This window comes from Typopeltis vanoorti, chromosome 15 (assembly GCF_054136105.1).
Source record: "Typopeltis vanoorti isolate ZY-2024b chromosome 15, IOZ_Tvanoo_1.0, whole genome shotgun sequence".
In the NCBI taxonomy this organism is placed as follows: Eukaryota; Metazoa; Arthropoda; class Arachnida; order Uropygi; family Thelyphonidae; genus Typopeltis; species Typopeltis vanoorti.
The window spans coordinates 14853967-14870357 of NC_143563.1; the positions used below are offsets into that span (position 1 = coordinate 14853967).

At 35.6% G+C, this 16391-nt stretch overlaps 1 protein-coding gene across 1 annotated transcript in view; it reads left to right on the forward strand.

Annotated features, from left to right (window-relative positions):
- Positions 1 to 16391, forward strand: part of LOC150098406 (prostaglandin E synthase 2-like) — a 130554-nt gene that overhangs the window by 41253 nt on the left and 72910 nt on the right. Inside the window, exon 3 of the mRNA XM_090405225.1 lies at positions 2129 to 2328. Within this exon, the coding sequence (XP_090261351.1) occupies positions 2129 to 2328 (200 nt within the window). The remainder of the gene's footprint in view (positions 1 to 2128; positions 2329 to 16391) is intronic.

Sequence of the window (16391 nt, forward strand, 5' to 3'; positions counted from 1 at the left end):
TGCCTTTCACATTTCAAGCCTTTGATGGCTTTGTTTACTTCAAGAATAAGGATATGTATTCCTGACTTTATGCCTGTTGAGTGTTTTTTGCCACTGTGCTATCAGCAATTTTTCGAAGTAATTATTCCATACTTCAAGGATATCTTTTTCTGATTGATTTCCATGGAGTTCTGATTTTTCTATCCTTGCAGACAACCTCACTCACATTCGTCTCTGGCTGAATCAATCCGTGTTTTCTTCAAGGTTTGGTTGCTGTTCTCAAACTCTTTCATTTTTTCTTGAATAATGTTTGTATATTTTGGTTTACAGTTCATCATCTGAGAGCTGCTCAACTTTTATTCGCTTTAAAACTTTCTTAAATGTTATTCTTTTCAATACGAAATTTAATTTTATCTTGCTCAAGACCATTTTCCTGTCACCTTTATCATCTCTAACTCCTTTTACAGCACTCTTTCCTCCATTTCTAAGCTTCTTCAACAACCTCCAGAATATCTTGCCACCATCTTGATATTTATTTTCTATGTTCTTGTCAAAGTCCTTGCATGACTTTTGTTTAACTAGTTTTACACAGTGTTTAGCTTTCTTACATTTGTCTCTGTATTCTCTAAGAGCACAAACTGACTTATTTGCCAGGAGCTTTTGATATGCTTTCTTCTTTTCCTTCACTGCCTCGTTAACTTTCTATGTCCACCATGGAGTTCTGATTTTTCTATCCTTGCAGACAACCTCACCACATTTCTCTCTTGCTAAATCAATTATTGTTTTCTTCAAGGCTTGCCACTGAATCTCCAAGGTTTGGTTGCTGTTCTCAAACTCTTTCATTTTTTCTTGAATAATGTTTGTATATTTTGGTTTACAGTTCACATCTGAGAGCTGCTCAACTTTTATTTGCTTTAAAACTTTCTTACATGTTATTCTTTTCAATATGAAATTTAATTTTATCTTGCTCAAGACTAAATAGTGATCACTTCCAATTTCAAATCCTCTGTACACTCTGGTGTCCTGCATCATGGAGAAAACATCACTATTCAATAACATAATCAATGACTTTTCTTATTCCTTACCTCTTCTCTCCATGTGAATTTGTGCACATTTTTATGTTGGAACATGGTGTTAGTAATAACCAGTCCATGTCCTGAGCAGAAATCCAACAGATATTTGCCATTATTATTAGCTTTGCTCTTTTCTTCAAATTTTCCCAAAATATTTTTGTGTGTGGCAATCATTTCCTACTCTGCTATTTAGATCCCCAACAAGGACCAACTTTTCCTTTTCCATTGTGTCAGTTGCTTTTTCTAAAGCCTCAAAAAATTCCACCTCTTCTACCCTAGTAGAACCGTCTGTGGGACCATAATCACAAATAAGTCTCATTGTCCAGTTCTCCATTCTTGTATTTGTCCACATCACTCTACTTGAGACTGCCTGCCATTCAAGAAGATTAGCCTTGTATTTAGTGTTGAATACTGAATATAACATTTTGTATTTATTGCTCAGAAAGATCTCGCCAGTTTTTGTCTTTTTTGTTTCAGTCACCTCTATTATGTCGATCTGGTACTTATCTAATTCCTCAACTAGCTCCATTTCTTTGCCATTCAGGCTTCTTATGTTGATAGTACCGATCTTTAACTCTGATGTTGAATTTGGGGTATACGAAATGAAACTGGCCATATTCTCATCATAACATTCGGGATGGGGAGAAATAGTTTATTTATTAAAGCAATGTTAATAAAGATTTATTTATCATTCTGCAGAAATTTATCTGCAGTTTTTATAAGACAGCTCACAAGCCTTTGTCAGTCTGCTTGACACATGTATTATGTTTAATGTTATATTTAATATTTTGTGGATGCTTTATTATATTTTATTATTTTTTTATTACTTATATATAAATTAAGTTCACTCTTACTATAGCAAACATTGTTATATGGAATTCATTACAAACAAAAATCCTAACCCAAATCAACATAGTGGCAGTGCTACTGGAAAGAGAAAATCATTATATCAATTTTGTTACTATTAAGCTGGAGTTAAAGATATCTTTGGTATGCATGTGTTTGCTACAGTGATAGTTGACTGCAGTTCAGTATTTAATACTGTTAGAAAAATTAATGCACTATTTTCTCCTTAGAAACTAGTTGATTCTGTCCTGAGTATGACTCTTTTAAAATCTTGTGTGCTGGATCCTACCATGAATCTCAAAGATATACTAAAATCATACCCATATATTATGCACACAGATGAAATAACTAAGAAAGAGCATGAAGAAATAGGAAAAAGATATTTTGTTGGATACCAGCCAATGGAAGGAAAAAACATCATAAACCAAAAGTATGTTTCATTATTTAATTCAGATAGTAAAATTGCAAGTGTAATATTTATTATTTTTGTTGTTGTGCTTCAGTTAATATATAGGGTACAATACTTGAGTCAGTCATATTATGTTGCTCCTTTTTCAGCATCCAGTTAGGATAAGAATTTGAGAAATTTTGAAATGTGTTTTAGAAACCACTTGACTGCTCAATAGATACAACAGAAGGATTTCTTTAAATAAAAAATAAATAAATAAAAAGCATACTGTTATAATCCTATTGCTTCCTTAAAAAGGAATGAAATTCCCATTCTCTTATTTGAAAATAGTGCATTCTTTGAAAAGCTTATTTACATTAATCTTGAATATTATCATTAAAACTGTCTTTTAAGATGTAAAAGAGCATAGTAAGGAATGTAATGTTATCTTATGAAATGATTAGTTGTTCAGATAACTGGTATTTTAGTAAGAATAAGAAACTAATTTCATTGAATATTCATTCAGGAAGTAAGCAGAAATTTATCTGCTACCAAGCTTTCTTTTTAGAAATAAACTAATGGCATTAGTTTGAATTGCTCTGGTTCTTTAAGGTAACAGTTAAGATGAATGTATAAGTTATGATTTTTTTTTTTTTGGTATTTCATACAAATGGAAGCAATACCTAGTGGGTCATTAGCTCCTTATTTACTTTAAGAGGAAGGGAAGTGAAGAGATATAAGCAAGAAATTGCAAGAAATAAGAATGGACCATGTTTTGGTATCATTCACCATAATATATCAGTGCAGTATACACCTCCAAATCAAAAAATTTAGAATAATCAAAGAAAATGTGTTGAATGATTTGCAATTCTAATTTATTTCATAAAAAATAATTATTTCCAAATATGAATTAGCATAATCTAAATCTACTTTGTAGATTATATAACCATATAAACACATAAAAATTATAAAAAACTGTTATTTGAAAACATTCACAAAATTAGAAAAGTTTTTAACGTGGTTCAAAATATTAGAATATTTCAAATTTTTCCAATTTGTTTTGCGAAGAGCATAGAAACAGTAGTACTAGGGGTGTTCAAGAAAAGACTGAACTTTTTAAATAATGTGCCAACCGGCACAGAGCATACTGCTGCTACATAGCGCATTATTGGCAGGTTTTGACCAATAAACTGCCATTTTCCCTGTTCTGGTATGAGCATTAGTCGTTGAGTTACATCCACTGAAATGAACGTGCAGGTGTGTGTGTATGTGTGGGAAATTTTGCTGCAAACTTGGTAAAAATTTTAGAGACATTTCAGTTGCTTAACCAAGTATGCAGGGAGGACTATATGAGCTGAATGCAGTGCTATGAGTAGTTTAAGCATTTAAAAAAAAAAAGGCAGAACATCAGTCGGTGAAGATCCCAGACCTGGATGAACTTCCACATCAGCAGACAACGACTATGTCGAGATAGTTCATGCTATGATTCATGGAAATAGTCATTTAACTGTCTGAGAAGTTGCTTAATAAGTAGACATCAGCATAGGATCTTGCAATCAAATTTTGACTGAAAAACTTTAGATGCGTTGTGTTAGTGCAAAATTTGTGCCGCGTTTGTTGACTGGTGATCAGAAAGAGAACTGTGTTGAAATCAGTGTTGAAAAAACTTTCTTAAGAACATCATAACAGGAGATGAGATGGGGTTATGGCTATGATCTTGAAACCAAGATGCAATGAGATTCAGGAAAATGCGATAAGAGAATTGTGTTCCATCGCAGAAAGTGAGTTCCAGGAAGCATTCCAACAATGGAAGAAACATTGGGAATGGTGTATTGCCAGTAGAGGGGGACTACTTTGAAGGGGACAGTGCTTAAAATGTTGTAAAATGAGCAATAAAGTTTTTATAGCAATAGTTCGGTCTTTTTTTGAACATGGCTTGTATATTTCAGTAGATACAGTACTGACTCATGTGAGGAATCATTTGTGCATGGATTTCAATAATCATTTGCTAAACATGGGTCAAATGAGTGATATATCAGAATCTAAGAAGTTTCGTTTGCTGTGTTTACACATAGAAAGCCAAACTCAAAAGGTTATAGCTAAGGAATTATGAAATATTCTCAAGCAAGCACGAGTATAAAATATTGAGACGTTATTCTAATAACTGGAGTTTTCAGAATAATCGCTGCAATAGCAGTCGAAAAGTAATAACTACAGGGTGATCGTAAAGTTGCACAACCCAGAAATAACACATCTGTTTCAAGGTTAATTACTAGGATATGAAAAATGAAATGGCTGCAAATACAGATTATAATTGGACCTTTATAACAGAAGAATAGGAACCTCATTATAACATGTTGAAAGTGGCCACCTCCTTTGTTAATGCAAACTCATGCTCTTTTCACAAGGTTTGACGCCATCTTGTGAAGCACTTGCACACTGATGTTTTCAGTCACTGTTGAAACGTTCATTTTTAGTTTATCCAGTGTGTGAGGATTACTCCAATAAACAACACTTTTGAGATACTCCCAAAGAAAAAAAATTGTTGATAAATCTGGTGATCTTGGAGGCCACAATTCTTTCAAGATGAGATGGTCACCAAAAAAAGTTCTTTCAAAAAATGTATGGTACTATTCGACATGTGGCACTGTCTTGCTAGAACCAACAATGGTGCCTGCTGACATCGAAGAGTTCCATGAACTGTGTGATATCTTTGGTAGAAACTATTCACCATCGTTTCAAAGAAAATGGTTCCACTATGCGATGCCGGGATGATGATATTGCACACCAAACTTCAGTTTTTTGAGAATTCAAAACTTCTTCATGAAAAGCATGTTGATTTTTACATGATCAAATGCTATTGTTTTTGGTCATGTGATTTTCACACATATCCACTGAGGTGAAACTAGGCCTCATCACTGAAGAAAACTGTATCAAGAATCTCTCTATGCTGCCACGAATGATAGAGCATTACCATCCTCAGAAAAATATTTGTTTGCCTTTATCTGAGGTCCTTCAGTTCATGGACTGAGTGCACACGATATGAAGGTGTTATAACGATTTTGCAGCTTTGAGCACTACTGTATGGTATTGATGATTGCATGGCAAGTTTCCTAAGGATTTTTGTTTTGTTGTTGGGGGCTGCTATAGTGCTCTTTACTTCATCTATTTTATCATCAGTCAAAATGGAGGATCTTCCAGAGTGATTGCTATCAGAGTTGAGTTTTTTTGGAAAACTCAACTCTGATTGAGTTTTCCAAAAATGCTACTAATCTCGTTATCATTGACTTCTGAGGGACTGCTGTACCCAAATATTTCTCGCGAAATTCCTTGGCAACACATGCGTAAGAATGATTAGCATAACAGCTTTCCAAAATGAAAACTCGTTGTGACTGGGAAAAAGACATTTCACTTCCAGAATGAACAAAGGTTTGTTCACTCTGGAAGTGAACATGTACACATCACAGTGAATTCGGCATCTCCAATAGTTTGTAATAATATGATGATGACATCTAATGGTGTAAGGAATGGTTATAGCGATTTGTAAACAATTGGCAAATTCAAACTTTCAGTTGAGTAAATTTATAATCACCCTGTAATTCAAGAGAGGAGAGGAGATTGAAGAATATTGCAAAGAAAAACTGTTTCTGAAGTGTAAGGTTTCCACCGGAGATGGGAAAAAAACTAGGTGCGAATGTGTCTAAATCTATGACGTTGAGACAGCTTCACAAATTGGGTTTTAAATCACATGTGCCTAAGACAATCCGCTTATGACTTCCAAGCAAAAGGCAGCTAGAGTGTGATGGTATGAGCAAAGACCTGTTGTGGGGGGGGTCAAGAGGACTGGAAAAAGGTACTTTTAAGTGATGAAAGTATATTTTGTTTGTCCCATGGTCATCAAGGGATACGTGTTTGGCATATTAAGCAAGAAGCATTTGATAAAGAATGCATGAAACGTTCATCGAAATTTGAAACCTCTGTCATGGTTATGGGCTTGCATGACTGCAGAGGGCCCAGGTAGGCTGTTTATTGTGTACAAAAGAGTCAACTCCAAAAGTATACCAAGAAATTCTTGAGCACTTTGTTACCAGCATTGGAAGATTTATGTGATGATTTCCTTTTTCAGCAAGATTCAGCTTCTTGTCATACTTCCAAGACCACTACTAGATGACTCAAAGAAACACAAATCAGTGTAATTTCTTGGTGGGCAAATTCACTAGATTTAAACCATATTGAGAATTTGTGGGGAATTGTGAATCAACGTCTTCAAGAAGTTGCCCCCATGAGAGAAAAATGAACTTGTTTCTAGTCTGCAGACCATATGGTCATGTTTTGATTTAAAAAAAAAAAAAGACTGAACTGCTTGTAAATAATATGCCCAATCATTTTATGAATGGTCACATCCCCATAAAAACTAAGGGGATGCAACAAAGTTCTAATTATCATGCTTCCCTTTGACTGCAATTTTTGGGCATTTTATCTTATTCTAATATTTTGAACTGCATTAAAAATTATTCTAATTTTGTGAATTCTTTCAAAAAATGTTTTCTTATAATAATTTATATTACATTTTTATGTGTTTACATGGTTATATAATATACAAAGTATGTAGATTTAGATGATGCTAATTCATATCATATTTAGATGATGCTAATTCATATCATAGAAAATAATTATTATGCAATAAATTAGAATTGCAAATCATTCAAGAGGAAATCAGAAAAAAGGGTGTTTCTTGACCATCTGAAGTTGTAGTCTTTGGGAAAGACAGATTAAGAAAGTTCTCTTGTAAACAAAAGGTAAATAGAATGAAAGGGGGAAGTTAGCTTGGTAGATTTGAATCTGAACTCTAAACAGATGTTAATCTGCCACTTCTCATATTTTTATAGTCAGAAGAAAGTGGAGAAATGATGGTGGTCAGTTCTTTAGAACATTGCCCATGAAAATACCCATTGAAGTGTCATAAGGTAGAAAAATCTATGAATTAGAGTGAATTTGTATGTGTGAGTTAGAGAGAACAAATCAACTAATTGCTTTTTTCTGGATAGCAAGAACTTTTTGGGATGTTTTTGGTTCACCACTCTAAATGTGAGAACAGTACAGTTGAAAAGAAGATAAAGGAGGCTAAAGAGACTGTAGATATGTGTTTGTATCAGGAAAGGCTAGAAATGTAATCACCTAAGAAATCTGATCTTATTTGGTGATCCAGGTATTATCAAAGGTAAGAGGAAGGGAAGTAAGCGAGTGCTTTCTTGTAAGCAATAAAGAACCATGTTTTGTTAGCATTGAAGTTCACAAGGTTATCCTCATGCTCAAGAAGATCTTGAAGTTTTGAATGATTGTGCATTAACAGATTTGTCAAATGAAGAAGAGGAATGGAGTGTTTATGCGGCTCCCTTTAAACCTATGGTACATTCATACCATGGGTGAGCTAAGGATTTTTTACATATTTTTAAATGTTGTTTTAAAGTAAGAATGGAAATCACAATCAGGATCAGGGAAACGGGAGTGGTCAAACCGAAGAGAGAAGTCTAGTATAGCAGCTAGAATAGAGAATGTTGGTGCTGATAGGATGACCTCAAACACAGCAGTTGTTATGTTTATACACAAATGCAAGGAGTATTCGAAACAAGAGAACTGAGTTTGTGGCAGTGATTGAGATGGTATGCCCAAAAGTAATTGGAATAAGTGAAACTTGGTTGGCTGGGGAGGAGGATGTGATGTCAGGAATAGAATTAGGATATATAATTTTCCGGAAGGATAGAGATGTGGCATGTAAAAAGATGATCCTGATGAGATACTTTAATTTCAGGAATATAGACGGGAGGGAAGAGATAGTGTATAGGAACAGGGAGAGCGAGTTTGTAGAATTTCTGAGAGATAAGTATCTTAGGTAGCATGTGGTTGAAGCAACTAGAGACTTTAATGTTTTGGATTTGGTGATAACTTCACAAGATGTAGTTGTTAATGAGGTGTTGACACTGCCGCCAGATATAAATGTAAAAATTGCAAAATGTTTAAAAATAATAAGTGTAATTAACTCTATATTTAAACCTAGTTCAAAAGCAAACCAGACTAAAAGTATACAATACATTAGCCCTACCAGTCTTAATGTATGGAAGTGAAATCTGGACAATAAAACAAAAAGACAAAGATTAATACCAGCTGAAATGAAGTTTATGAGAAAAACTGCAAAGTATACCCTATTTGATCACAAAAGAAATGAAGAAATTATGAAAAAATTAAACCAAGAACCAGTAATAGAAAAAATTAGAAAATATAAACATAAATGGATGGAACACGTTCAAAGAATGAAAACAGAAAGATTACCAAATGAGGTGAAGAAGGGTGTGAGGAGTAGATTTTTTACATGGAGAATTGTCAGTGAATGGAATGCATTACCAGATTGTGTTGTTAATGCAAGGAGTGTTAACGACTTTAAGATTCTATATGATAAATATGTTGTCAGTTGAATGAACCTCTTACAATGAGTCTGACTCCATGGAGGGTGTAATAATAATTTACTTTTTATATAATCCAGAAACCTTGCTCTAGGGACTAAACACAGTATGTTTTCAAGCCTCCAATAAGCAAGCCTGTGATCTCGCACTGGGTAATGAATTTCATGTAGCAAAGCTGTGGATTGGATGTGTGGTCAATGAAAGAAGATCTTTCACATAGGAGAAAGAAAGCAGGTGCAGTACACTTCACTGGGGTAAGGGAATTGGAAAGATAATCTCAGGCGAGGTGCCATCTACCAACATTTAGTAATATATTGAAGTAAGATTCACAGCTTGCACATATAACAAAAATTATATAGAATTTATTTAAAAACTCTAGTACATTTCATTTATTGTTAGGTGGACATCTTTAGGGAAATAAACCATTAACTACATTCAAAAGATGAATCAAAATAATGAGTTGTGAATGATGCATATATAATTGCTCATGTCTCAGTCACAACTGAAGAATATGTTACACTATTAGAGTTCGGAAGAAGTCAACTGAATAAATTTATATGAAATATGAGAGAAATGAGTCATTTGAGCTGACTTATTTGCCAGGAGCTTTAAATATGCTTTCTTCTTTTCCTTCACTGCATCTTTAACTTCCTGTATCTACCATGGAGTTCAGATTTTTCTATTCGTACAACCTAACCATATACCTCTGGCTGAATCAATCAGGGTTATCTTCATGGATCTTTGAAGGTTTGGTTCTTGTTTTCAAACTCTTTCATTTTTTCTTGAATAATGTTTGTGTATTTTATTCTACAGTTCACATCTGAGAGCTGCTCAGCTTTTATTTGCTTTAAAACTTTGTTACATGTTTTTCTTTTCAATATGAAATTCAATTTTATCCTGCTCAAGACTAAATAGTGATCACTTCCAGTTTCAAATCCTCTATACACTCTGGTATCTTGCACCAGGGAGAAAACACTATCGACAATAACATAGTCATCATCATCATCATCATCATCATCAAATTCCTGCCATGTACCCTCAAGGGGTGTACAGGATATGACAGTACTACATGAAAAAATTACATCATTACTTACTTCCTATCTACAATTTTCCTCCAAATCAGTCTGTTACTTGTCAAGACTCCAACATTATCAGATCTTATAATTCTATTATCTAAGGCACTTTGTACCGTATCAATCCACCTATATCTTGGTCTTCCTCTGGGTCGTTTTCCTGCCAACCTGGCAGAGAACACTTGTTTTGCTAATCTTTCCTCTCCCATTCTATTTAAGTGACCATACCATCTGAGATTAGCTCTGCTAACGCATTCCTGGATGCTGACAATGTCAAGTTCTTTCCTAATATCCTCATTTTTAATACGATATTGCCATTGATGCCATCTGTTCACGCCTCTAATCTTTCTCAGGACTCTCATATCTGCGGTCTCTAGTCTTTGGTCAAGTGTTTTACTTCTGACCCAGCTCTCAGATCCATAAGTTAAAATTGGTTTGAACACAGTCTTGTATACAGCTAATTTAGTGTTCCGACTAATTTCTTTCTTTTTCCATATGAATTTATTCAATTGACTTCCCACGATACCAGCTTTGCTGATTCTGTTGTCTATTTCTATATTTAGTTTACCATCTTCAGTAAAAATTGTGCCTAAGTAGCTGAAATGTTTTACTTGTTCCACAGGTTCTCCATTCACAACACAGTTGACATTTTCAATGATTCTGCCTATTTTGATTGTCTTTGTCTTTTTATTGCTGACCTTCATACCATATCTATTACAACAGCTATTCAATTTAGTCAGAGAATCTTGCAGACTTGTAGCAGATTTATTTAGAAGTATAACATCATCCGCATAAAGCAAAGAGCTGACATTAACATCTCCAATTTTGATATCAGGTTTAATACCACATTCCTTCATAATGTGATCCATATAGATAATGAATAACAGAGGGGATAATGTACATCCTTGTCTCACACCAGATTTAACATTAATCCATCTTCCTGTACTTCCTTCAATTCTAACTGCTGACTCACAACTCAAATAAAGACTAAGTATTGCTTGATATAATGCCCCATTGACACCATATAACTGCAGCGTATTGAATAACTTCTCTCTTGGCACCTTATCATATGCCTTTTCCAGATCGACAAAATTTAAATACAGATCTTTGTTATATTCCCATGCTTTCTCGACTATTTGTCGTAAAGTGAAGATCTGATCCTGACAGCCTCTATTTAGCCTGAATCCAGCTTGTTCTTCACCAAGCTTTTCTTCCACAATTCTTCTCAACCGTTTCTCAAGTATACTTGCATAGATCTTGCCAGGAACACTCAGTAGGGAAATACCTCTGTAATTCTCACATTCAGTTTTATTTCCCTTTTTATATATGGGTACTATGAGAGCTCTACTCCAATCATCGGGAATTCGTCCCTCTGTCCAGGCTTTCTGAACTATGCAGCCACTGTATGACTCTTATACCACCATACTTCAGCATTTCTGGTGGAATATCATCTACTCCTGCTGCCTTTCCATATTTCAAGCCTTTGATGGCTTTTCTACTTCAAGTATGGATATGTATTCCTGACTGCATGCCTGGTCAGTGTTTTTTATCACTGTGCTGTCATCACTGCTTGTTTCATTTAGCAGTTTTTCAAAGTAATTACTCCGTACTTCAAGGATATCTTTTTCTCCTGTTTTCAATTCACCTTTATCATCTCTAATTCCTTTTACAGCACTCTTTCCTCCATTCCTAAGCTTCTTCAACAACCTCCAGAATATTTTGCCACCTTCTTGATATTTATTTTCTATATTCTTGCCAAAGTCCTCCCATGACTTTTGTTTAGCTAGTTTTACACACTGTTTAGCTTTCTTACATTTGTCTCTGTATTCTGTAAGAGTAAAAGCTGACTTATTTGCCAGGAACTTTTGATATGCTTTCTTCTTTTCCTTCACTGCCTCTTTAACTTCCTGTGTCCACCAGGGAGTTCTGATTTTTTTATCCTTGCACACAACCTCACCACATGCCTCTCTAGCAGAATCAATGTTTCCTTCAGAGTTTGCCACTGAATCTCCAAGGTTTGATTCCTGTTCTCAAACTCTTTCATTTTCTTTTCAATAATATTTCTGTATTTTAGTCTACAGTTCACATCTGAGAGCTGCTCAACTTTTATTCGCTTTAAAACTTTCTTACATGTTCTTCTTTTCAATATGAAATTCAATTTTATCCTGCTCAAGACTAAATAGTGATCACTTCCAATTTCAAATCCTCTGTACACTCTGGTGTCCTGCACCAGGGAGAAAACATCACTATCAACAATATCATAGTCAATGAGACTTTTCTTATTCCTAGCCTCTTCTCTCCATGTGAATTTGTGCACATTTTTATGTAGGAACATGGTGTTAGTAATAACCAGTCCATGTCCTGAGCAGAAATCCAACAGATATTTGCCATTATTATTAGCTTTGCTCTTTTCTCCAAATTTTCCCAAAATATTTTTGTATGTCTCACAATCATTTCCTACTCTACTTTTTAGATCCCCAACAAGGACCAACTTTTCCTTTTTCTTGCCAAATTGTCAGTTGCTTTCTCTAAAGCCTCAAAAAATTCCTCCACTTCTACCTTACTAGAACCTTCTGTGGGACCATAGGCACAAATAAGTCTCATTGTCCAGTTCCCCATTCTCATATTTGCCCACATTACTCTACTTGAGACTGACTGCCATTCAAGAAGATTAGCCTCGTATTTTGTGTTGAATACTATGGCTACTCCTTCTTTTCCTTGATTGTTATTGCCTGAATATAACATTTTGTATTTATTGCTCAGAAAGATCTCACCAGTTTTGGTCTTTTTTGTTTCAGTCACCCCTATTATGTCGATCTGGTACTTATCTAATTCCTCAGCTAGCTCCATTTCTTTGCCATTCAGGCTTCTTACGTTGATAGTACCGATCTTTAACTCTGGTGATGTTGAGTTGGGGTTTGTTTTCAGATTTGTTCCAGTAGCTGACTTTTCGCTGTTCGCCCTGGTTCCCTGGCGAAAACAACGGGGGCCTTGTTTAACCGATCGACGCCCCAGCCGGCATGAAATTTTGTCCTGTTGTACCATCATTTTTTATTTTGGTTTAACCAATAAGATTACAATTTGGTCGGCTAAATCCCAAATTGCCAGCCCATCCTCGTTCGTTCAGTATCAAAGTAGATACCCAACAGCGTGCACTACGAGAAGGTGAGGATTGGACATTAGGTCAGAAGTCCTGGTCGGTTCTCCGCATTCCTTTAAAGGCTATGTAGAGGTCTCCTCTCAGTTATACAGCTTTGACCCTTAAGCACCCCCAATAACATAGTCAATGAGACTTTTTTTATTCCTTGCATCTTCTCTCCATGTGAATATGTGCACATTTTTATGTTGGAACATGTGTTAGTAATAACCAGTCCATGTCCCGAGCAGAAATCCAACAGGTATGTGCCATTATTAATAGCTTTGCTCTTTTCTCCAAATTTTCCCAGTATATTTTTGTATGTCTGACAATCATTTCCTACTTTGCTAGTTAGTTCCCCAACAAGGACCAACTTTTCATTGTCTCAGTTGCTTTCTTCTGTGGGACCATAGGCACAAATAAGTCTCATTGTCCAGTTCCCCATTCTCATATTTGGAACACATCACTCCACTTAAGACTACCTGTCATTCAAGAAGTTTAGCCTTGTATTTAGTGTTGAATACTATGGCTACTCCTTTTTTTCCTTGATTGTCATTGACTGAATATAACATTTTGTATTTATTGCTCAGAAAGATCTCACCAGCTTATGCCGTTTTTTTTGTTTCAGTCACCCCTATTATATCGATCTGGTACTTATCCAATTCCTCAGCTAGCTCCATTTCTTTGCCATTCAGGCTTCTTATGTTGATAGTACCAATCTTGAACTCTGGTGATATTGAGTTGGGGTATGTTTGTTCCAGTAACTGACTTTTTGCTGTTTGCCCTGGTTCCCTGGTGAAAATAATGGGGGCCTTGTTTAAACGGGCAATGCCCCAGCCAGCATGAAATTCTGTCATGTTGTACCATCATTTTTTTTATTTTGGTGTAAACCAATAAGAATACAGTTTGGTCGGCTAAATCCCAAATTGCCAGCCCATCATCATTCGTTCAGAATCCAGGTAGATACCTAACAGGATGCACCATGAGAAGGTGAGGATTGGACATTAGGTCAGAAGTCCTGATCGTTTCTCTGCATTCCTTTTAAAGGCTATGTGGAGGTCTCCCTCTCAGTTATATAGCTTTGACTCTTAAGCACCCTTAAAGACCAGAATAGATGATAATTCTGAAGCACAAGTTTTGTGCAACAGGAGGGATAACAGCAGAAGTAGATATGTTCGTTCAAAACTATCCCGATTTTCTTCAGATTTTTTTCTGATGAAAGATTTGAAGAATCTCGGCGCTTTACTTAGTAATGCGAGAGGTAATTTGCTGTGATTATCATGCTGATACATGGAGGCCTGCCCTATCTTTTGGTGATTGCAGTGGTATCATCAAGATGAATGAGAGGCATAAGCATGAGATGACAGAAATTGCACTCAGTGTCCTGGAAAGGGACTAATTGTAGAAGGCTCAAACTGCTAAATAGGATGTTAGTTTCTGCATTTGGATGTTTCATTATTAGATTTGGATTCCCCCCCCCCTCCCCTGTTATGAGTTACAGTTAAGGCTAAGTGTAACCTTCACTTTTGGTTTGAAGCTGACTTTTTTCTTGTAATGTCTTGTTGAAGAACTAGGACTTGGACAATTGCTAAGGATTTTGAGTAGAATGGTGATGAAGGTTTTCATTCCAGTTAGAATGATTTCTGCTATTTGATCAGAACAAGTGTTTGGATCAGGAAAACGAACAGTAATCTGAACATAGGAAAAAAGTAGTTGGTCATGGAGAGCATTCTGAAGTCTAGTCTATCTCATGTCATGAAGACATAAGCTAGACTAGATGACTGATGTATTTAGTAAAAGAAACTTCAGTGTAATTATGGTCTAAGTTAAGGACAACACTATCATATCACTTTGCATGGAGAACTGATTAAGGGAGTTGGCAGGATTATGAGGATTATCTGGTATTTTGGTGGATAGATGGGTTAGGTCATTGTTAATGGCAAGCATCTCATTATCACTTCTTGCTTGGATATTGAGGTTCCCAAGGAAGATGATCCTACTTTTGGGCTATAGAAACCTAAGTTTCAGTGATTGGTTCAATCAGTAGTTGGTTTCTGCATTCCAAAAGATGAACCCATCCTTCCATCCTCTGATTGGAAAAACATGGGTTCATCATCACAGATGTGAAAAGCGTTTTTATAAAAGCTTATCAACAACAGATGAATATGATGGTCTCTGGATGGCAAGATTTTCTTCTCAGAAACTTGTTGGAAGTTTTTCCCCCACTTAGTTAGACCATAATACATTTAGTTTAATCCTTTATCCAAGTGTAAGCAAACAAAGTTTGCGCCTGAAGTATCTTCAGGACTGAGGCAACTCGTGGTAAAGGTGGACCAAGCCCTCATCACTTGTCTTAGTATCTCCCATAATGCAAAGCACATCTCCTTGCGGACATGTATAATGCTATGCATTAAGGGAAGGACCACTACCCAGACCAGTTTCGACCTTTATTGAGGTCTGTGTCTGACTCCCACTGACAAGACCTCAGTAAAGGTTGAAACTGGTCTGCGTAGTAGCCCACAAGGAGATGTGCTTTGCATTATGGGAGATACTAAGACAAGTGACAAGAGCTTGGTCCACCTTCACCACGAGTTGCCTCAGTTCTGAAGATATTTCAGTTGCAAACATTGTTTGCTTACACTTGGGTAAAGGATTAAACTAAATTTATTATATCTCAGAAACTTGGGTAGCTCTTTGCATAAAATAAACTTGCTGGAAAACAATTTGTTTGTCTAGAGCAGGCATTTTTAAACATCCCTGTCAAACACATAATTCACACCCAAGTAAAGAAGTAAATTTTTCATTAAACTACTTTAAGAGTGAGCTATCAAGGCATACATTATTATTAACAGATAATATACTGGTCTCAGGACCTTAGGTATCTTATCCATAATTCTAACCAATTCCACTTTGCCTCATACTATGACCTACATTCTGTATAAGCACTATTTGCTGGCTGATCTGCAAACAACATGTCAAGAATTAATACAGAGACCTTAACTTTGATTCACTTTCCTGGATAACTCACCATCTTCAAACTATTTAGTCTGAAGTCTCTTCCTTTATGTTCAGGCATGTTTGTATTGGTCAGAGATACATTTTCATTTCTTACAGAATGCCATATTAGGTTTGGTCTGTTTTCCTCTACCAGTCTGTGAATTGCTTTTAAACTATCTTCAAACCAAAAGAGAGAGAGTTCCCACCATAAAACAAACTGTATCTCCAAAAAAATATCATTCAAACTAAATGGAAAGGAATGGAGAGGAGGGGGGGGGGTGAAGGCTAACTTTTAGAGTTCAACATAATTTTGCATATTTCAAGTATTGTCATGTATGTTGCTTTTTTTTTGCTCTTGTTTTTCTAATAGCAAGCTAATAATAATAATAATGTTAACATATCCAGTGATAAATATCTTCATCCTTAGGTGCAACTGTA